General features: G+C 43.7%; 1 protein-coding gene across 2 annotated transcripts in view; it reads right to left on the bottom strand.

The window, feature by feature from the left end:
* The window catches only part of KATNA1 (katanin catalytic subunit A1), a 223,708-nt gene that overhangs the window by 65,426 nt on the left and 134,349 nt on the right, over nt 1-23,933 (bottom strand). For both annotated transcript variants that reach the window (XM_086927296.1, XM_086927295.1), the window contains exon 8: nt 11,370-11,496. In XM_086927296.1, the coding sequence (XP_086783422.1) occupies nt 11,370-11,496 (127 nt within the window). The remainder of the gene's footprint in view (nt 1-11,369; nt 11,497-23,933) is intronic.

Consider the following 23,933-nt stretch of genomic DNA (forward strand, 5'->3'; position numbering starts at 1 on the left):
TTAGTCTAACTTTTGGCATGGATTTCTGTTTCACCTTGAAGTAAAAAGACTCAGGATTTGATTGCTTAAAATCTGTAAAGTAAGAGTATTTTCCCAGAAAAGTACTTGAGCTCCCCTGTAAAGGAGCAGGGCAATGTTCCCACTGAGTGTAATTCACAGGAACCCGCCTGGAACTTGTCTTGTGCAAGAAATGATTTCCATAATGTTGGTAACAAAACAAATCACCATAATTGACAGAATCTAAATACAAATCCTCATCATCAAAGGCCGCATAATATTTCAAATCAGAGAACAATGCTTCTACGGCCTGAAGATCCCAATCATCAGAACGAATATTTTGCTTAATCACATCTCCCATGTTTACTCTAAGCACATTAGGAACATTAATAACTTCTGTGGGGCCATGTATCTGAAACCTAACCGCATCCCACACAATCCCATCAAGGACAGGCCAAGCAGTAATTTGTACTGAATGTAAGTCTCTCTTTAGTCTGTGTGCTGAATGTGAGGAGGAGTGAGGGGCCAATGTTCCATTAAGGTACCGAATTCCTGTTCTTTCTTTCACATAATGGCCATCAATCAGGCGGAAAAAATAAAACACAAAACCAATTGACATAAAAAGATAAAATGAAAATAGTATCAGCCAAATGTATGTCCAAGGTGGAACTAAAAAATGTTTTTTAAACAACGTGGCATATTTTGCAATAGTCGATGGTTTCTTTGAAAGTTCCGAATCAGAGTCAAAAGAGAATCTGGACTGGTTAGCCAAACGAGCATGTAAATCGGACATGGATAAATCAGCAGGATCTGCATAGGTCACCTCATCAATGTTAGTAACAGGAATAGTATTGAATAAAGGACTTGATAGGGCAGGCATCTCGAGGGACACCTCCTGATCTGCACCAGATGTAATAGCTAGCACAGAGTGCCTCACCATGGAAGGACAGGATACAGCCGGTGTCATGCTATGAAGAATCGGCCACCCTGTGTGTCTTGACATTGTCAATAGAAATAAATCTGTTTTCTTTACGACCTGGAAGTGGTGGTAAAATGACTGTTCTTGTGCCCTTCACTCCAAGGACCCGAACTGGCGCTCGATATGAGGGACCAAACTCCTTTTTGTTTTCGATCTTCTCTCGAACCAGTTCTCCAACTTGGGGTAGCCAGCCAACTACCGGGATCTGCAACGCATCATCCGACGTGGAGGGCAAGTGTTCCTTTGCAAGACTGTCTCTGGTCTTTTGTAGATCCTGTAAAACATTGCAATGTTCATCTACGTCAAAGGCCGCGGCCTGGGCCTCGCAGTCTGCACCATCAAGGTCAGGGACGTACATCTTGATACCAAAGAGCATTTCGTATGGGGTCCGCCCACCCAGAGACCTTCTAGGGAGATTATTAAGCGAACGCTGCACGCCATAGAGGTGGGTCAGCCAGTTTCTACCAGTGCCTATAACTCGGGCTGTCAAAGATTGCTTTAAGTCGCGGTTCATTCTTTCTACCACAGAATTGCCCTCAGGCCTGTAGGGGCTTGAAAACTTCACCTGTACTCCCAACGAAACCATAGCATCCTTATACGCCTTAGAGGCGAAAGCCGGACCCTGGTCCGAATGGAAAGCACCACAAGCAAAGATTCCCACAAAGACACGCAAATCCTTAATGACAGTCCGTGAATCAGCGCTGCGATGCGGCCATAACCACACAAAGCGTGTGCATGAGTCGACTGCTACTAAGATGTATTTATACGCAGTATCAGAAGAGAAAGGACCGCAGTGATCTAAATAAACACATCCAAGTGGTTTATTAGAGATGTACAACTGTGTCTGAGGCGGACGCGCAGCAGTAGAAGGCTTAATCTGCTGACAAATGTCACACATAAGGACATAATCGCGCGTCTGTTTGTACAGTCCCCGCCACCAGAATCTCTGTTGTAGCTGAGATACAGTGGCTGAGACGCCCGCATGCGCAGACGCCACACCTTCATGAGCCGCTGTAATCAGAGAAGCTCTGCGATCCGAGTTGGGAACTAGACGCTCTCCAACTTCAGGAATTTTCACATAAGGAACCTTATCGGGACTTAAGTGGTATGTGTATTTCGAAGGGAACCCCGCAGGATATTTACCTCCCTTCGCTGTGGCAGCAACAGCCGCCAAGATGTCATCATCTATTTTGCTTTTGGACCTCGTGACTGCTGCAACTAAGTATTTAGATACCGCTGATTTCGCTGCTTCATCAGCAAGCGAGTTGCCAACAGCGTGGACTCCCACGCGCTGGTGGCCGAGAGTATGAATCACAAACACGAGCGGCAGTTTCTCTTTAAGTTCCGCCACTCGGACCCAGATCATTTTATGTTTTATTGTGCTACCTTTGGAATCACGAAAATCATTCTGAATCCAAAAGAACAAGTTCTCATTGTAAGACTGGACACAGTAGTAAGAATCACTTACGATTAAAGTCGTCACACAAGGATCAGCGTACTCCAATGCAAGCATCAGAGCACGCAGCTCAGCTAATTGTGCGGTGCAGTCCCCAAGCGTCTGCGTGTGCACGACGCTGGACTTGAACTCATCGTTCACCATGGCACCGACCACAATGGCGCAAGCGGAAACGTAGGCATGTTTAGAGCCATGCGCAACCTGCGCCGAACCATCCGTGTAAATGATACAGTGGAAATCCTCCAACGGCCGCATTGCTAAAGGAGCAGGATGAACAAATTCATACTGTAAATACTCCTGCGACCGTAAAGCGGCGTCAAAAATAAACGTGACATCCTGAGACGTCAAGGATGTAGCCCACTGAATCCACCGAGGGTGCAAAGCTTTAGAATTCGGTACACTGGCTTTCGTGACCGCCTCCAAGGCAGGACACGGGGTAACAACCAACATGCGCTTTCCCTGTGACAGGGCACGTTCTTTAAGAATTGCCATCTGCACAGCCGTTAAAACTTTCTCCACAGTGGAAAAACGCAGTTCAGCCGAAGTGTACAAGTGTGACTTGTAAGCAATAGGTACAGTATCCCCCTCATTAAAAGTCAGGTACGTGAAACCCACCGTCCCAGGGATAATCCTTATCACCAGGTTGGTCTGGTTATCACGGGTCTGTAAGTAGTCAGAAGTGAGCAAATCAGCCTGCAAAGACTGCAGAATGGCTGAATGCTCAGGCAGCCAGCATGATTTGGAAAAAGATGGTTGTACCAAGGCATATAAAGGCTTGATACGCTGGGCATATTCCGGAATGTATGTCCTCCCGAAATTTAAAAAACCCAGTAAAGACTGTAATTTTTTCAGCGTTGTCGGAGAGCGCAACTGCGCGCACTTCTCCAGGAAGTGAGGAGCCAATCCCTTTCCTTCATGGTTAAGTTCATAACCTAGAAACAAAACTGTGTACTCCGCAATGTGTGATTTTGCAAAGTTAAACTTGTAACCCATGTCTGCAAAGTTACAAATTATGCTGTTTACACGACACAGATGCACCCAAAGTTCGTCGTCTGTGAGATAAATGTCATCCACATAAGAACATGCAACTGGATCGAAACTCTCCAAAAGAGAGACTATGCGGGCGGAAAACACTCCAGGACTATTTTTATATCCCATTGGGAGTCGTTTAAACATTTTTTGTACGCCGCCGCACGTAAAACTGGTCCATTGGGAACTAAGACCATCTAATCTATGTGCATAAAAACCATTGGAAATGTCAAGCGTGGTTTTGAACCGTTTACGCTCAAGACTATTCACTAGGGCAGAGCCGTGAGTATTCTGTACTGCACAGTTACGGCAATGCGAGTTCAAATGCCGGTAATCCAAAACCAGACGATATGATCCGTCCGGCTTGTTTACAGTAAAAAGGGGATTATTCATTGGTGACACACACGTTTCAATTACACCTTGATATTCCAATTGTTCAAGGATAGCCGCGTCCGAAGCTTTAGCTTCACGCCGTATGGGATACTGGGGTTGTGGCTGCGGCTGTGACCGTAAAGGAATCTCATGGCTAGGGGACAATTTATCCCAGCCACACTGATTTTGGTACACAGCCGGCGCAAGCGCCAGAGCCCACTCTTCTGCAAAATGCAGCGCTTCCACTCTCGGTACAGTGTGCGCGAAACTGGGGAGGATTACCTCCTCCCCTCGCGGAGCTGCGAGAACAAAAGGTGGGGGCCAGTCAGCCTCCGAAAGCAAAATGTCATACGTATCCGAAAGATTCTCCCAAAATACCCCTTTTACAGTTCGCTGCATGTCACCTTCAATTAACAGGACAATTTCAAAAAGTCTTTCAGGGGGAGCAACATGTGTATCAGCTGTTTCAATCACAATAAAAGTTTCAGTCGCTGTCACCTTCAACAGTGGCCGGAGGGCCTCTCTCACTATGGTAATCTCCGCCGCGCTGTCCAGCAAGGTCAGAGCCCACGTCAGATTCCGAAGCCGCGTTCTCACTATCTGGGGCATATCGATGCGCTGTTAAGGCAGCGACTTTCTTCTTGGCAAACTGCGGTCTCTTAGGCGTAGAGTCGTCCCGCTGATCCCCTTCACTTCGCGTGCGGGGCTGGCCACGTCCTTGCTGGCCACCCCTGCCCCTGCCGCCCCCTCCACCACCGGTTGACGGAGCCGATGAGTCCTGAAAGGAACGAGGAGAGCGTTGGTCAGATGCCTGATATCTGTCAGGCGATTTAATCGTAGCGCGATCGCGCAATTCATAAACGCGCTCTGACTGCGCAGGTTGTGAAGGCGCCGGACTCGAAACCTGTGTCTGTTGTTGTTGTTGCTTACCCTGATTCTGCTTTTTAGGCCAATTTTGTTTTTTGGACTTGGGTTGTCCACCTGTTTCCGAAGACTGTCCCTGGGGCTGCTTCTTTTCTTTTTCAAGAAAAACCTTTGCACCCTTAGAATTGCGGCCAACCGTTTTATAAGCCGCCACAATAATTCTTGCCAGCTGACGGGGTTTCTCGGCATCGGGAATTAACGCCAGACCATTTGCCACCTGAAAGTTCACTGCATCCCCTTTTACATTGGCAAGGATAATACCGCAAACTGTCTCAAATGAACCGTTCAGGCGCATACCCAACTCAACCGCCGACTCAGGTCCGTGATCATCTTGAACACGTTTGAGGATCGCAGACAGGTTCGACACTGACGGTGTGCCAAAGCACCTCGAGTAAACCGCTGCAAAAGTCTTACCCCATGTCTCACAGTCAGCAAGTTCCGGGGCCAAATCTTTCGGTAAACTAAGCGTAAGAATCCGGTGTTTTTCACTCGGAGTCGTATTAGGAAACACAGCCTCCAGCTGGTCGAATTTCTCGGCAAGCCAGTAAGGAAAATCATCCTTATTGTCTGGCTTTCTGCCCATAACGGAATTCACCAAGACAGGACTGATTTTTAAACCAGCCTGTTCCGCCCGAAGCTGCGCACCTGCGGGGGCTGCGCCATGAATATTACGACCAATGTAATGTACAAGCGCTCTAATCACTCCAACCGCGACCTCATGAAGACGCCGCAGGTCAGCTACACTACAAGTGGTGCGATTAGGATGAGGAGTAAATCCACCCAAAGCGGGCCAATTTGTGCCCGGAATGGATAAAGGACCTAACCTCGGAGCCGTTAAAGAATGGGGTAGGACGCCACCAAACCAAACTCCGTGCTGCCAAGCATCGATAGGTACTTCCAGTGCCCTGTACGGAGCATAAGCCGCCGGTACAGCCGAGGCAGTGTATGAATGATAGACACCCGAATTAGCGTCCATTTCCGGAAATGTCACCCAGGAATAAAACAATTCGTACGGGTACGCATGTTCCGCACTCACCACTAGAACCACAGCCAAGCCTTCCGCAGGTACATTATATGCCCGCAAGTGGTCGCGAACCGCGACTCGGCTATGCTGCGCAATTTCCACGGCCATGTTAGCACAGGAAGTGTAAAGAGACAAAGAACAGTTTGTAGCACAACTGGGTAGTAAGTCAAAGAAACCGTTTATAGAAAAATTCAAGCTTGAAAAGACCTATTTCAAAAATAGGTAGGTTTTTCCGACACCACCGTTTACCGGAAACGGGAATGAAGGTGTTAAGGTTTGAATGATGAACTACTCGAGTGTCATGAAATACGGCCAACCAATCCGTTGGGCGCCATGTAGCAGGGTTTCCGTTCTCCCACAGAACTGTGCATAGAGATCTAGAACCTCAGTGAGTTAGGATGATCCAAAAACTCATCTCAGTGTCAGAAATCTCGTTACCTAGCTAGCTACAGTGTCTCATGGATCATTATGGAATGATACATGTATTAGACAAACCAGAACATGATCTTTAGAATACCTCAGGAGTCGTGGAACACATGAACACTCTTTCGTTATATAATCATTTCAAACCAAAACTGAGAGTCAAAGAACACAAGTGCAAGTTTGAAATATTTATTATTCAATGCAAAGTTCTCAAACGCAGTATCTTGTATAATACCAAAATGCAGATTATAAAAATCAGAGTCAGCAGCATAGTCACTAATCCATAATAAGCAAAAGGTGCTAGCATGTTATTATGCAATTTCTATAGAAATCTGTATCACCTATATTTCGCGCACCCTATCTAGCATATTATATTATATCTAAGAAGGTCTCATCCGGGTTTTAGCAGGGCGGCCCCATACCTCTCAATGTCAGTAGGAGCAGTTCACATCAACCGCTACCAGCTCTCTTCATGCGCAGCACCAAGTGTCTGCGTTCATTCCGTGTAACTCTATCTTAAACCCGCGTAGAGCCCAAAATGTTGGCATCAACATTATTTGTGTTATGTCTAATGTGGTGCGAGGATCAAGCCTCCCAGCAACCTTGTGTTAGGTTAATTTCAGAGTGTGCAGCTCTCAGTGTGCAGACAGTTGTACCAAGTGTACCAGGCAAAGCTGATAGCATAGAAATAACATATTATTCTCAAATAAACCACCTCACCGCTTCTAGGGTGAAGGCGACAACAACAAGTATGTGTCGTGTGCAAAACTGAAGCCGAAGGAAAAAAGGCTGTTTAAACATGTAATGCACTCATGCTAACTTAACACAATATATGTAACGAAGTATCCATATGACAAGGGTATCTCCTCTCACTCACCCCTGGACCCAGTACCACACAGGATCTGGAAGGAGTATGAAGAAGAATTGTTCCCTACTCTTCTCCTGATTTGTAATCAGTCGCTAGCAAGTGGTGCAGTCCCCCCACAGTGGAAGCAAGCCTTAGTGTCCCATTTATTGAAGAAGCCATGTATTGATCCTGAATGTTCAAAAAATTACAGGCCTATTTCTTTGTTGCCGTTCCCAGCTAAAATTGTGGAACGCGCTGTTAGTATCACTCTTTCTATGCACCTGGAACACAATCTGTGAAGGAGATTCAGTTTTGATTTCGGCCGGCTCATGGGACCGAGACGACTCTGGTGACCGTTAATGATGAGCTTCAGAGGCAGGCAGACGGGGGACAGGCAGCAGCATTGATCCTGCTCGACCTGTCTGCCGCCTTTGATATGGTCAATCATGAAATCCTGCTGAGAAGATTTGAGTGAGGCCGGGGAGAAAGGCTGTGCCTTACGATGGTTTCTTTCTTTTTTGCAGGATAGACAGCAGGCGGTGTCTCCCCCCCACCCTCCAATCTGCCTATTCCAACGTGTTGCATGGTGCACCCAGGGATCGGCAATTAGCCCTATTGTATTTAAAACCTTTGATTGCGGTCATCAAGACACATAATATCGATATTGTAAACTATGCAGATGACACACAGCTGATCCTCTCCTTTGAGGGAGAGGACTCGACTTGGCAGAACTTCACTGGCTCCCTCTGAGAAATAGTGCAATTTAAATCTCTCTGCCTTGTCTTTAAAGCCCTTCATGGGATAGGGCCTGTGCTTATGCGAAAAAAAATTTGATTGGTACATCCCTACAAGAATGCTTCGCTCTTCATCGGCGAGACTGGTGAAGTTACCAAGATTTAGGAAAGTCAGGTCAGGGGGTTGATCGTTTGGGGGGAGCAGCAGCAAATTTGTGGAACAGACCTCCTTGGGAGATTAGGCAAATTAGGGAGTTCCTTCTCTTCAGGAAAAGTGTAAAAACCCGGCTGTTCTCCAAGAACTAGTTGCCTGACCATGTTTCTGAGTCACCCCCGCCTTTGAGTCGCTTAGCACCAGGATGACTGCAAGGTGATAGTGCGCTCTACAATTTGAATAAATAATAAATAATACAATTAATTGATTGAAAACTAGAGAGTTCTGAGCACCTAGCACTTGTTTATATGTCACAGGGGTGTGTCCCGGTAGGAGTATACTAGACACCACTAGGGCACTGGTGGCATGACCTTGATCAGAAACTCTCAACAAAAGGCAGAATAAGGCAAGGAACCCAAAAATTATTATTCATGCTGATGCGATCCAAACTCCCACGTCTTGATGAAAGAGAAGCTTTAGAAGATGGTGAATTGTTGGAGGCCCTTTGTCAGGAGATCTCATCTTATGCTTCTCTAGCCAGCCCTGAAGGGCAACATGTAAACATACCGTTTGCTATGGTGCAAGGCAAAACAAAAATTACAACCGTTGCCTCACCTTTCACCTTGTTTATGCAGAGAGTGGACATTTATTAACTTTGCCTCAACTTCTCTTAGCTCCCTACTAGGGGCTCCACAGTTAGAAATTAGCTGGTTCAGGCGGAAGAGGACAAACCCACAGTTCCCACACAAGACTGGCTCCCTCGCATCCACAGACACCGGCCTACAACCATGCTGAGCCCCCCTTTCATGCCGGCAAGCTCCCCTGCTGTGTAAGCCCAATCAAGCAGGTTCTTCACTATACAACTGGCATAGTGGCTGGCCGCAATCCGGCGCAGACTGGCTTGTCTTTGGCGTGGCGTCCGCACTAAGACCATGATTATTTAGTAACCCCCATCCTCCTTAAACTGTGCAACACTAGCCCACACCTGCAATAAGATGGAGCCACTCAGTGTTCAACATTGCCTCCTTACCAGCCTTCTTACCTGCCGGAGTACTGCACGCAGACCCTCGACCAGATAAGTGTCTAATTCAGTCAAGCTCTTTAAAATTGCCTCAGAGAGCCCGCACCAGTTTAGCCCCAGGGAATATTCACCCTTTGCATGTTGACTAACACCAATTCACTGTAAGCATTTTCCGTTTGCCATTTCAGATACAAATTCAATGCAGTTAAAAAAAACAAAAAACACATTGCACCCTCCATGAAATCATAAAACTCCCTAATAAAAAGCATCCCCCTCAGCCCCAAAACAGATTATAAAATAAAAAGGCAGATAATGAATTAAAAAGGCAACAAATCCCAGTCGTACCATTTAGGCAATAGCTAGTATAGAAGTGTCCGCACTACATTCATGATTATACAGGAACCCTCCTCATAGCTGAACTGTGCAACACTAGACTGCGCCTGCCCCAAGTTACTGACGCTTCGTGTTCCACACAGCCTCTTTCCCAGCCGGAGTACTGCACTAAGACCTCCGACCAGGTAAGAGTCTTCTAATTCAGTCAAACTCATCAAATTGCCCCCTGGAGAGCCCGCACCAGTTTAGCCTCCAGGAATGAACACCCTTTGCACATTGACTAACACCAATTCGATGTGATTATTTCCCGTTTGGCAATTCAGATTCCAACTCAATGCAGTTAAAAATAAAATCCCATTGCCACCCATGAAATCATAAAACTCCCTAATAAATAGCACATCCCCTAAGCTGATTCTACAAGAAAAAGGGCGGATTATGAATTAAAAAGGCATCGACTCCCGGTCATACCCTTAAGGCAATACTAAGTAGGATCTCAACATATTCCCATCATGGTTACTGAGGAAGACTACAAAAGCATGGGAAATTTAAAAGTGTAAGGTAAGGATCAAAGTCCCTAATGTGCAAAAAGTCAAAGTCATGAATATATGGCAGCACTGTAGGATCAGACATTACATCAGGTAATTATGTTAGTGCATCACTGCGGCTGAATCCACTTGTGTCAACTGGGGCCATATGTGGAAAAGAAAAGTTTGTAAGGGCACCATCCGACACCTGGTGGCTATTTCAAAACATGAGAACTTGGGGCAAAAGCATTCATTACACTCATTCATACAAGTTAAAAACACACCAAAAACAAATTTAAACACAAAATAAAAGCACCAGGGGCAAGGGAAATAATCAGGAGACTTAACGGAAACGTAGGAATTTGAAAAGGGGTTTGCCAAAACATGTTTGCAAACTATAACAGCCAAGGATATGTGGAAAATGTTAAAACTGAGAAACATACACATTTTTAATTAAAGCAAGCAACAAACATTCTTCAGCGAGTGGGGAATAAAAGGCTGCTTGAATATGGGACTATACTAAAGGATTACTATCAATCTTTCATTTAAGCAAAGCTAAATTGGTTATTCTGTGCAACACACAATTTATAAAGTGGCAGTATGCCCCAGGGCTCTTCTGCTGGGCCAGGAAAAACCAATAGATTTTAGGCAGACAAGTCATGTTTTGATTTGCTTTATTGCAATTCATTGTCAGACGCAGTGGTTTGCTATGGCGTGCCAAAAAGATGAGTCTAGCTCAGAGAGGAGCTCCCATAGACTCATCTGCTGGTCTTATGAAAATTTGAAAGCTAGGAAGAGAAATTTCAAAAGGGCATTGGGCATGATGGGTAGACTTAAAGAGGAATGGGAGGACTAATCCATGAATGGTGAGAAATGTAGAGTTGTCTATAAATTGACTAATCTAGATTGTGAGAAGTGAAGAGCACTTAAGGAAGGAGAAATCTTGATAGATATGACAAAATGCAGCAGCTCTTGGCTTGGGATGTTTGTCTCACCAGGGCACATTTCCAAAGCACTGAGAGCTTCGAGTTACATTTAATAAAAAGTAAATATATAAAAAAAATTAACATCCTTCAGAAGCTAGCAGTAATGGCGAAGAGCGAGATGTTGGACAGATTCACATACTTTGGAAATCTTAGTATTGAAGGATGCCAGTAGGTCAAAGTGGATCTCAGAGTGGAAGCTACTGGAGAACTTGGTGTAAAGGTCAGTTTCATTATAGAAGTGAAAACTGCCGAACTACAGAGACTATTAACAGCACAAAAAACTGAGGGGCTGCCATATTGAGCAACGTAGTTCATAATCCCTGTAATCAGCATGACAGACATTTTGGATAACTAGAGGAAAAGGAGACTATCTCTAGAGAAACTGGGAGGAATCAAGAGCACTAAAAAGGCTTCAAGCATATCACTTACCGAAAGCATCACAAAAAAATGATTTCTTATGGCCTACCCTGCTAAAGAAAATAAAGACAACCCCTACATAGAGAACAGGAGCATTGATTTACAACATAGTTTTTAATCTTACTTGATAGATCCCTTTGTGTACTTACCATCCATTTGAATAAGCAGCTCTGATTTAACCCTTCTGCTAGCTTCATGCTCCTCTGATGTACCTCTGCGGCTGCAAATGGAGTCAATTTCATCAATAAATATCGTTGTTGGAGCATAGAATCGTGCCTTAAAAAAAAGGAATATTAAAGACACCATTAAATATTTTAGAACTTTGTAGTAGGTACCACTCCTTGTAAAATATATTCAGCAGGTTTTGAAAGGGCTTTCAGTATAACAAAAATCAAACAGAACCAAGTACAGAGGAAACTTGAAATGAAAAATATTTTGCCACTGGCTTGCTTCAATTTAGTACCAGTAACTGAAATCAAACTTGTGAACCGAGTTCAAAGAACATACCAAAATCAAATATGTGAACCCACACCCACATGGCAGAGTTATATAATATTGCTAGCAGAAGGCGCTGCTTTGGTACCAGAGCTTGAGGGAGAGACTTCAAGTGATCAATGCAGAAGCCCGGAGATACTCTGAGTTGCAAGTACAACAGGACCAAAAAATAGACTTAGAACTGAAATGGAGAAAGTTACTTACCCTGTAAGCATCTGTTTGTGGCAAGTAGTGCTGTAGATTCACATGCTGTGCATACTCCTACCATCTAGTGTTGGGTTCGGACATGTGCAATTTGTTTTTCTTTGAAGGAGTCTGAGTCACGTGGTATGGGGACTCCATCTATTACTGGTAACTGGCATGGGTTTCTGATCCATTCTTATATTGTTTCACTGCACAGGATAGGATTGGGAGTAGTTACAGAATTAGATTACAATGCAATGAGTAAAGAAAGAACAGCCTCTGCAATGACAAAAGGCTTCCGGTAGGAGGGTGGGTGCATGAGAGTCTACCACACTACATGTCACGAACAGATACTTACAGGGTAAGTGACATTTTACTTCGTGGCATATGGAGCTGTAGATACATATGCTGTGCATACTCCATTTTCTGTAAGCGGTGGCTGGCCAGAGGACTGTACAGAGGACAGAGTGCCCGGAGAACAGCTTGGCAAATATTAGCTCGTTGGTGTGCTAAGACATTCACACAGTAATGTGGACGGGGTAGCTGCTTTGTATGTTGCCTAAAAAAGCCAAACAGACTCAACCTTTTCGAGATGAGAGGGGGTACAGAATGGATAGGAAAAGAAAGTGTTTGGCTTTTGCATAATAGGTCTGGATACACTGCAACTGATGTGCCATTCCCACCTTAGGGTGAGCATGGTCTTTTTGTGGCTTGGAAACAGCAGAATTTTTTTTTGTGTCATGGAAGGATTTGTTTTGTCAATGTGATACATCAGGGCCATTTTGACATCCAAAATGTGAAGAGCCCCCTCGAACACGGACTCTGGATGCAGTTAGAACACTGGGAGTTGTATACTAAGACATGGCAGATGGCGGAACCATCAGGTGCTATACGTACTGAGGGTGCACGGCTTCTGGGCTTCACATGACAGATCGTATGTCGTCTTTTCTCGCGAAATTTGGTCGAGGAGTAAGGAGGTGTTTTGAGATATATACCTATATTATTGATCGAGGACTTTATTGTATAATAACAGATTAAGGTGCACAACCTATGGATGGTGCACCACGGGCATACTTACCTCTGTCCAGAATATACGAGACTCTGTTTTATTATTATCTATAAATTTAAGTGAACTTTCAAGCCCAGCTTTACACTTATTCTGGAGGATAGAAATAATATAAAGCTCTCCAGTTGCTGTTGCATCTTAACTTTCAACTTATATTTTGAGAATGCGAAACGTATGGTCATACCCCGGCCTTCACTGTACGACCGCTTACACCGTCAAGGAGTTGTCATTTCATTCTTGCCCTGAAGAAGTCCCACCCGGGACGAAACGCGTCGGCTGTTCGATTCTTTCTATTGAAAAATAAATGAATCAATTAAACAAGACTTCTGGATATCACTACTTGTGCCTTTACAATAAGTTTGTAGTCTTCGTACAATTGTAATTTATGGTGCACATGTGCTTATCAATTCACTGGGAGTTGTATAGTTTGATTGAGGTGGAAAGAAGAGACAACCTTGGGAGAATAGTGGGGTTTGTCTTATGGACTACCCTATCTGTATGAACTCTGAAGAAGGGTTCTTGAAGGGTTAAGGCCTGAAGTTTACAGACACGCTTGAGGGAGGTGATGGCCAATAGAAAGACTAACTTCCAGGAAAGATACTGCAAAGGGCATAAGTGAAGTGGTCCAAGAGAAGGGGCCGAAAGTCTGGTGAGAACTGTGCTGAGATTTCACACGAGAGCAGATGGCAAGCTGGCTAGAATTAAACTTTTGATTCCCTCAATGAAGACCTTAATGACTGGGACTCTAAAGAGTGACGAATGCTCTATGTTCTAAAGGTAGGCAGCAACAGCAGCCAAGCGATGTCTAATGGAGGTATAAGCAAGATCTAACTTTTGCAGATGATGCAGATAATGCACCATATCTTGGACTGCTGCCCTGAGAGGGTTAACATGCTTGGGAGTGCAGTAGTGTACAAACCATTTCCATTTAGCTGCATAGCAGGCTCTTGTTGTAGGCCTGTGTGCTTCCTTGAGGACAATCATCAGGGGTGCTGAATTCATATCGCCCGACGCCCGAGACATGTTGATTTCTGTCAGGGGCAAGAAGATTTAATGTCTATTTTGTCCTACGGTCAACTAGACATTAAATCAAAATAAGCGGTGATGTCCCTACTTGGCCCCGCACCTACAGCTTTTGGCTCCGTGAGCGGCCGGTGGTTTTCTGTCAGATGCTACAACCAGTAGCAGAAGAGAAGTTTCATCTGTAGGCAGGCATAGCTCTTATGTATTACAAGTGCGCACAAGAACAATGGTCTGCCTAAGACTGCTCCACAAGTCCCTCTCACTTGATTTAGTAATGCTGTAGTATGCGTGATGGCACAGGATGCAGATTACAGTACAGTACGTACAATTTATTTTCCTTGGAGTTGGAATTTTAACACGCTTTAGTGTTTTCCTAGCAGCTAATGTCTGCGTGACTAGTGCTGAAAAGTGGACACTTTTGCTCTGCAAGCACTAGGAGTAGGGGAAAGAGGCGGTAGAAAGAGCATAACACCGGAATGAGCAAGGATGGGGGTCTTTGAGAGCGTACTCTCTGCATGTTTTTTTTTTTTTTATTAATTGCCACAATTATACAAGAAGGAACTCCATAGTAAAGCTAGTTTACCTTTTGTTAGGTTCTACGAAGAATGCAATATAAAATGGGCTGAGGCACGGTAAATCCTTTCTTCCGCCTGTTTTGTTGTCGGTTTTCTCTTTTTCCTTTGGTGCAGTTGTCCAAACAAATCTGTGTGGTGACGATTTCTCATGCAGGATAGTGAGTTTGTATTTACAAGGCTACTCAATGGTGTACCCAGAAGCAGTCCTGCATGGGTAGGGCTGGAGGGCAGTCTCATCTGGCGTGCTAGGTCCCGTTTGGGTCAGATTCTCTCCTGTTCTGGCCTCGGCGGCTCTGCTTGGGTTGGAGCAGTCGGCGGAGGCTGTGCTAAAGAGGGCAGGGGAGTTGGTTGGTGCTTTAACTTCCAAGAGACCTGATTGGCCGCCGGGAGGGCATAGACCTTGTCATTCAGGTGCTGAAAGGTGAGCTTGTGTTCAGGAGAGGCGCTGGCAAGTTTTCAGTGGGCTTAGGCGTTAGTTTAATATTTTCAGGGTATTTAAAATTGACGTCTTATTTTATGAGTGAAATTTAAGAGTTCTGCTTTTGGCTCTTTTTGCGACACACTTAGCCCAGCATTTTGAAGGCCTTTTGTGTGATGCTGTGCTCAAGGCTGCCAATTTTTCATTGCCTATGTGTGGCATTTCCGTGGTTTCAGTTTACTTATGAGTGAGATTCTCCTGTTAAATGTTGGACACCTTGAGTGACATTCTATTGTGAGTAAACGGAATAACGAAGACATGAAAAGAAATGCATATCCGAGATAACTCCTTTTGAGCAATGTGAACTGCTACAAAACCCCTGAATTGGACGATCTAGCCTACTGGGCATATTTTAAAAAGTAAACAAGTAGTGGAACGTGAGGCTGTCCGATTGAGAAACCAATACAGAATATAATCTACAATTAACCAATATATGAATATGTATGAATATAATCTACAATTAACCAATATATGAATATGTTGCATTTAAGTCTCAAAAATAATTTGCCATGTTAAGGGTCAGGGCAGCATATTCTTTTCAGATCTAATTTGTATGCGTCTTCAATGGTCTGAAAGAGTACTTTAAAAAAAAAAGAAGCAGCAATGTTTAATATAGTGCTTCAACCTACCCTCCTGCCATTTCTAAGCACTAACAAAAACAACTTAGCTGCATTCTAAAGGAGAATCATTGCTCGAAACTGCATCATTTAATATATTATGCATTAGAGTAAAATCAACATACTTCCGAGTCAACACAAATAGTTTTCCCAACAGTAATACTGAATCCATTTTTCTCCATGCTCGCTGGAAAATGAACCACCAATCAAGCAGTGAGACCTTTCCATAAAATCCCACCACATTAAGTGGAATTTTCTTCCCACTTCCACCATGTACACAGATTTTGTTCGATCTTTGAAATTAGCAAATATTTGGCCATGTCCATGATGAGAATGGACTGTGGAAAGATTTGTGAATACTCCCAAATGCATTATTCTGTGGGTGTGCACAAACTTCCCAGGGCTTTCCGACCCTGAAGCACCCTCTTCTCACACCTCAGAAAATATTTATTCACAAGAAAAGGTAGGTGTAAGTGAATCTTTTTACAAGTGCACTTCTACACTTTGAGCCTAACAACCTGAAACGCTGTGCTAGTTGCAAACCAAAGTTGAAATAAGCATTAGCAAACATGAGATCCTAAACTACCAAAGAGGCTAGGGGTGTCCAACATGTGCCAAGGAGGGCCAAACCCATACTAGATTTTCACGATTGTCACATAAAATAAAAAAAAACAACATTTTAATCTCATTGGAACTAATTTGAATAGTTGGTGGTAATTTTGAAAGTATTGCCATGGATTCTGACCTGCCCTCATGGACCTATACTAGACATCATTGCCACCTAATCTTAAACTTCCTTGGAAACCTTCCTCTTCTGCAAGATACATTTGTATTTCATATCAATTTGTATAATATCCTTCCTTAGAATAGAAAACAAGTGGACTCTTTTAGCCTCTTCTGGAAAACCATGGATATCTTTGCGGGCAGTATCTCTGCTCCATTCTGGGCCAAGTTAGGCCCATGTGATGCTAACAGTTACGGTTAGGCACTGCCTGTCAATAGGAAGTGTTTGGGTCTATTTATAGGTGGTGTATTTAGGTCTGCGCAAGGGGTATGTCTCTAGGGGAGTGGTCCTGCATGGGCTTGTGTGTCTGTCCATTAAGTGATGTATGATTCTATGCATCTTTAGTGTAGCTATGTGTCTGCAGTGGCGTTGTTTGAGTGTGGAGTGGGTGTGTTTGTCTGTCCCGTGAGTGTCTTTGTAGTTGGGTTGTGTGTATGTGCAGTATATCAGTATGGCGAGATGAAAGGGAAAGAACCAAATTAGGCTGGAAGCTGGCCACGTTTCGTGACAGACTCCTCCCTAACACAGAATTTCTCATCCATTTATATTTTTACTACAACACTGAGGTACTCCGCCTTATTTTTGACTGAATATCATGCTACCGGAATACTATTTACAAAATGTTGAGGGTCAAAATTTGGAAAAGGTCATTGGTAAGTTAAGATTTACTATTTTTAACTCCAGACTCTATATTTTGGTCCTCAGTATTTTGGAAGCATGATGTTTCTGTAGTAGATATTTCCACACACAACCAACATAGATGGATGTGCAAATATGATGCAACTTGCGTTTTGGACCAGTATATCCAAACTACCATACCTAAAGTCAGTAATTCAAGATCCTTTCAAGATGATATGGAGGTAGCTTTTCACAACTTCAAAGAATGTCTTAAACAGTCTCTACCTTGGTCTTCCTTCATATTTGATAAACAGATTTCAGCTAATTCGAAATGCAGCGGCAGAACTAATCAGGAGAGTGCTGAGGCGCCATCATATCCCTCCATTTTTTAGACATCTACACTGGCTTCCAGTAGAATTTCGTATCAACTTCAAAGCTCTAACAGTGGCTTTCAGCGCTTATGGTGAAGCCCCATGTTATCTTCTGAATAGACTGTTTACTCAAAAGAGGGTACTTGGATCCAACAATAGTAGCCTTCTGCGGATTCCAACATTTCTGAAGTCTTGTCATGGCGGCAACCCCATCACCATATGCACTGCAAAATTATGGACAGTCTTCCTTTTCAGTCATGGTTAATTGACTCTGTCAGCCTTCAAAAGACAACTTAAAACTTGGTGATTTGACTGTTTAGTTTCTAGTTACTTTGGCCTCTCTTTACTGTCTGCTAAAGCGCTGGGACGCTACCTTCGATGCAGCTGTGCACTTAAACAAGTGTCATTTGATTGATTTATTGAAGATCATTTATTGTTGTGTTTCAGTACTTAAGGAGAATATCGCTTTTCTCAGCAATTAAGTCAAGATTTCCTTCAACATTTTTACAAATCCTTTATATTCCTGGTCAGTTTTATTAACACAATAATCCATTAATGACTGTCATCACACATAATTGATTTGGGAATAGGTGGGACAAGTGGATTGTCTTACAGGACAAGTGGATTGTCTTACAGGACAGGTAGATTTATGTTGCATTTTGTCCCATGGACAAGTAGATTATTTAGAAATTTCCACACCCCTGAATCATTCATTATGGCGGTACGTTGAGGTGTCCTAATTCAGGAGCAAAGTCGCAAGATTTAGCAGCTTGGGGTTCGGATTTCTGGGTGTGCCCTTGTTCTACCTGAGAAGGTCTGGCCGGTTGGGCACCTTTTCAGGCAGCACCAGAGAAAGGGGAGGAGTGTGTTAAACAAGGGCTATTTGGCCAAAATGGGTGCTCCTAGGATGAGAGCGAGGGATGTTTACGAAAGCCTCTGAGCCATGGACAGAAAAAATAAGGGTTGGAAAAATATAGACCAATACTATGGGTGTGGATATCTGGGGACGAAGCTTGGTCATTTAGAGTTTTCAGCAGTAGTAAAGAGGTCTAGGTCAGGTAATCACCACCGATGTAGTATGGGAGGAGGACTAACGAGTGGAGTTCCACACTCTTGGACTAGTTGCTACATACTGCTGAGCGAGTATGCTTGGTTGTTGTCCACTCCTGGAAGATGTTCTGTTAGGGTTTCCCACCGCCAAATGTCCTAAGACAAAGCAGACAGCTGTGGTGAGTGCGTGCCTCCCTGCTTCTGTAGGTAGCACATGGCAGACATGACAGTCAGGTAAGTGAGAATGAGAACAACCTTGTGCGGAATATGCATAAGGAACAATTGGAGTGCTGGCTGGACTGTCAGCAGCTCCAGATAGTGGACGTAGACACCCTGTTGAAGGGGTGCCTTGCGCAGTCAAGTTTTTTAAATATGCTTCCTACTCAGTGAGTGGATTACCCGTTGTGATGGTCACTGCATGACTGGATCGAGAAAAAGCATGCCTTATAACAGATGGATGCTTTCCCACCACTGCAGGGAGCGGCTGCATATAAACACTAGATCTTCCTAGCAACCCTCTACTTGTGACTACTGTGCAGCTAGGCATTCCTGCAACAGGCACATGTGTAGCCTGGTATAGGGAACTATGGCAATGCAGGAGGCCATTAGAACAAGGAGAAACATGATCGTTCATTCTACTAGTTATCAAAGTGGCTGAAAAAAGGTCACAAAGCTTGGACGCATGCTGGGATGGGTTAGACTTTCCCAGTGACTGAACTGAACTGCTGCGAAGGAGGAATGGATCTGAAAGGGCTGGAGGTGGGACTTGCCTACGTAGGTGGTAAAACCCAGATAGTGGAAAAAGGTTGATGGTGAATGGAGTATGTGCCAGACACTGCTGTTGGGTTTGCTCTTGATCAGAGTAATTCAAGTAAGTGAAGACATGGTTTCTCTGTAGGGGAGCAGTGTACATGACAAAATACTCTGTAGACACCCTGGCTCGTTGGTTACCTTGAAAGGCAGCACTTTACACTTGTAATGCTGACCACTTACCTCAAACTGGACGCACCGGCCATGTGCAGAGTAGAACTGCTGTGGAAGCAGGTGTCCTTCAGTTCGAGGGTGGTCATGAAGCCGCCTTGCTGCAGTAGAGGGATGGCATCCTGGAGTGTCTCCATGTGGGAGTGCTCTGACAATATTTTTGTTGAGGCCTGTGGTAGAGTATGGGTTTGAGGGACAAGTCTTTTTTGGGATGAGAAAGCCCAAGATGTATACTCCCTTGCTGCGGTGGTGGAGCAGCGCAGGTTCTATGGCCCCTCTGTGAAGGAGTGCCTCTAATGCCTCCTGAAAGAGGCGGTTGTGTTCGTGGGAGAGGGTTTGTAGTGTAGTTCCTAGTTTCCCACTAGGCCCTGCGCATTGGAATAACAAACAGTAGTATCGACGTGGAACTGCTTATATTCCAGGCCTCCACTGACTATGCTAAACTTAATTGGGTTGTGTTACCAACTAGCTCAGAGGTCACTGGAAACTTTCTTCTCTGCATAGGAAGTGATCAGCTTCCTTGGCACAGACAAGAAGGGATTCAGTTTTCCAACAACCGTGCAACATGACAACTTTGCTCCTCAGATCAAGAGTCGATCTCTAGGGTCGTGTGAAACAATAGACATAGATTTCACTCAGTCAGTCTAGTGCAGTTTACTTTCACAGTATGTAGAGAATAGAGAGACGGGCGTGTATCAATAAAGGGTTAACATTTATTGAACAGTCTTTCTTCTCGTACAAGAGAAATGTATTGCCACAATTGCAATAATTGTTATTATAAAAAGTACGTACAGTAAGATAAGTATTGCGAAATAGAACTGTAAAAGCATTGATATGGTTTCTTAGCCATACAATGGTTTGAAAGTAATAAAACATATATACAGTCATATATACATTAGGCTAACATACTCAACTGGTGCTTCTAACTAAGCCTACCCCAGTGTGCCTGACCTAAGCCTAACACGTGAAAGGGGAGTAAGTAGCTTTAAGTTAAGTTGGTTTTGCCAAGGTTTGTTTCAAGAATTCTCGTCTAAGGGTTTAGTCAACACCATACCTCTGAATAGAATGATGGAGGATTGGTATCTCCTTCAGGGGTCTCTCTCGATATCCCAGTCACCCGCGAGGGTAAACTGGAAGCGCCGGGACTGGATTTCTCTGCACGAGAAATGCAGCGGCTTCTCTCTTCAGCGCGTCGAGGAAGGAGGGGTGAAAGCGTCCGCGGGCAGCTGGGATGGATGTCTTCGCAGAGGACGGCCGTTTCAGCTCCTTAAGCGTACTGCACCATAGTTCGCGCTGTAGCGGCGATAATGGTAATCAGCAGCTTCACCACCACAGGATAGCAGGCTGCAGCGACAGAGTGCTAGATTTACCAACACAGGGTCATGCAGGCAGCTGGCATCAGCAACAGGCAACGTACTCGCATTGCTTAAGGCAACTTTGGTAATATTTATACCCGACAGGTGCCGGGTTTGACGCAAGTTTGCTGGACATAAGACGTCAATTAAAGATGTCACTAGGAAGTGACAGTTATCAGTTGCTCATTAGAGTTCCATTACTAATCAAAACATAGCAAGCGGGGATTTCCAGGTTTGCTAAGTTTTTATCGTGTTGAAGAACTCGGAGTGTTATCTAGGAATATCAGATAGTGACTGCTGCTCTGTCATTGAACTAATTGGTCGCAAAGGAAGTAGCAGAGAGTCATGCTGGAATGTGGCTCTGTTCGTGTGAGGCCAGAGATGACTTTTCAGAAAATCGCACTTGAACGGTTATGCCAATATAGGGAATAAATGGATTTATAGCCGAATAGGGGCATAAGGTCACAGTATCGATCAGGAACCTAGATAAGCACGCAACACCCACTCCACGTTTTCATGTCCATCAAAATTACTAAACTAAGCAATAAGATGCATGTGTAACATTGCCCACCCCAAAATACATAAATGCATTCGAAATAGGCGTACTTGTAATACATGGAATTTAGGTACTGTACGTTTTTTTAAGCATATTAATCATTCAAAAAATTATTGCATATGAAGTCAATGAACGATTATGCAAAAGGAATTACACATGAAGTATCTCTGACAGAAGAAAGGCGAGATAAATCATCACATAAAAATGCATTGTAATAACATGTGTGCTAGAGGCTGGTGTTATGTTGTTATGTCTCTAGATGTGCTTAGAAATAGAAGGGTGAAGCTTCTGTTCTCTAAGAATAGTTTTTACGTTAAGCAAAGAATTGTTCGTGCCAAAAAAGGTCAATATTAGAAAAAATTGTCCAATTCAAAGAAAATAGATTTCCAAAGCTCTTGGCAGTTTTTGTTGATCAAAACTGAAGGCCGAATTCAGAGTTCATGGGAACGCTGTGTGTCGGAAAGCTTCTCAAAAAGTTATTGTTTCTCTATGGGTGAGAACATCGTATCAGACAGGCTCGCAAAGAATTGGTCTACAAAATCAGGTGATAGTTCAACCAAATTAGATAGCGCTGTAACTTGGCAGGTGTGAGAATGATTGCTGTCATCGAAGGCAGGACCAGCAATGCTCACAGAACGTTGTACCTGGATGATGTTGCTTTTGTCACTCGCTCCACTGTTACCACTTGGCTGTAGTACAGGAGTCTCCACGAATGCCGTCATCAGGATTGGTAGCCGCTGGGGACAACACAATGCGTGAGCCGTTATTGGACTGAGCAAAGTATCGACGTCCATTGGTACTGCTGATGGAAGTGAAAGACAGATGTCCAACACGCATTCATCGCCGCAAAGCATACACCGTAGCACAGGTAAAATGCAATTTTGCCATATCGGTCTGAATGAAAGGAACCAGGTCATGTTTAGATCTCTCAGCCTGGCCAATCCGAGGACGTTAGTTATCCTGTCCCGGTAGCGCATTGCTAGGATTGTCTCTTCCATTCCCATGGGAGCTATGTCTGAGCCGAGGCTTGCCATAACGTAGCAGGAGGGTCAAAAATAGAATCCCTGCAACGAGTCCCAAAAATAGTGGTATGCCGCCAAAAATGGAGTGCACAAAATTAGGAAAGATTCCCAAAATTGCCTGGAAGGGTGTTAGCAGTCCTGTAAAGACTGTCTTAAATCTGCCTGGGATGCTTGTTGCACTAGACATGTTAAGGAGTTGGCTGAACATTTCTACGAAATGCACGGGGCAATTTGTTGATAAAAGGTCATGGACTTCAGTAGCCGTCCTTGCGACTAGAAGATCATACGTCTCTTTAGATGACGTTATAGGCACGGTTGTCTGTAAAAGTACAGATTTCATTTTGCTTAATGTATCAATTCGTATAGAATAGAGATTCAGACGAGGCCAGATGGGAGTCACTATGTCTGGAGGCCCGCTCGGAAACAATGCTTGCATACAGCATTTGACCATGGACGTAACTTGTACTAGATAACTTTTCCCTGGCGCGAGGCCACAGCATCTTTGATCCGTTCTAAGAATGTAACTCCCGTTTGCGAGTTGCATAAAGAAGGGCTCTATCTGAGTTGCAGGTGTGACTAGCTGGTGGCATGAAAGGTTGTTTGAATTTCCATCACATGCTCCGTGTAAATTAATACCCTGACACAAAAGTATACCGCTTAGTGAATGTTTACAGTTGTTACCACTAAGAAATACATTTTTGTCGCTGTCACTATAGCAAGAATGAGTGTATGGTAATTTCCATATAGATTTAACATAGCCTATACAGCTATTTGTGTCTGTAGGCCAGATTAACCACTTTTTCCAATCAGGATGTGTTCTGTTGAAATGTAAAATTTGTGACACGTCTAATTCAATATCTGTGGTTGTATTCTCAGGTATTGGCTTCGGTATAGACGGTGTTTTAAGGTCTTTGTTCTTAGCTAGGCCAAGACAAGATGTTTGGTGTATTGTGTCATTTAAAAACAACATTTGTTCAGGTATCATGCAGGTTCTAAACAGTGCTTCTATGCCTTGCACCTGCCAATCTTTTGTACCCCAAATTGTTTTCGTTTCAATATTATTTTTCCAATAATCAAAACCAAATGTCATCATTTTGTCATAAAATGCTTCTGAATATATCAATTTAGAATTTGTCAGCATTGTTTTCATTCCTGTTTTATCTAACAGTTTATAATAAAACGTTTCTGCATCACTGGTGTTAAACCCTGAGAAGTATTTGAATTTCTCAAAAAATGCTTTAGAACTGCTTTTAGGTGGTGTAGAACAATGTTCCCATTGATTATACATAAAAACATTTCTAGGCTGTGCAGATTTATGCAAGTAATGATCCCCATAGTGGGTGTAACAGAATAATTGCTCATAACTAGATGAACCTTGTAAATAATCATGATCTGTGAATCTAGCTGACATTACTAAATCAGACATCATGTCAATAATACTGTTAAAGTCCCAATCATCAGAGAATGTACTAGGTGTAACAAAGTCACTTAAGGAAACCTTTAGTTGATGAGGATACTTCAGGATTTCGACCGGACCAT

Source organism: Lissotriton vulgaris, chromosome 6 (assembly GCF_964263255.1).
Source record: "Lissotriton vulgaris chromosome 6, aLisVul1.2, whole genome shotgun sequence".
In the NCBI taxonomy this organism is placed as follows: domain Eukaryota; kingdom Metazoa; phylum Chordata; class Amphibia; order Caudata; family Salamandridae; genus Lissotriton; species Lissotriton vulgaris.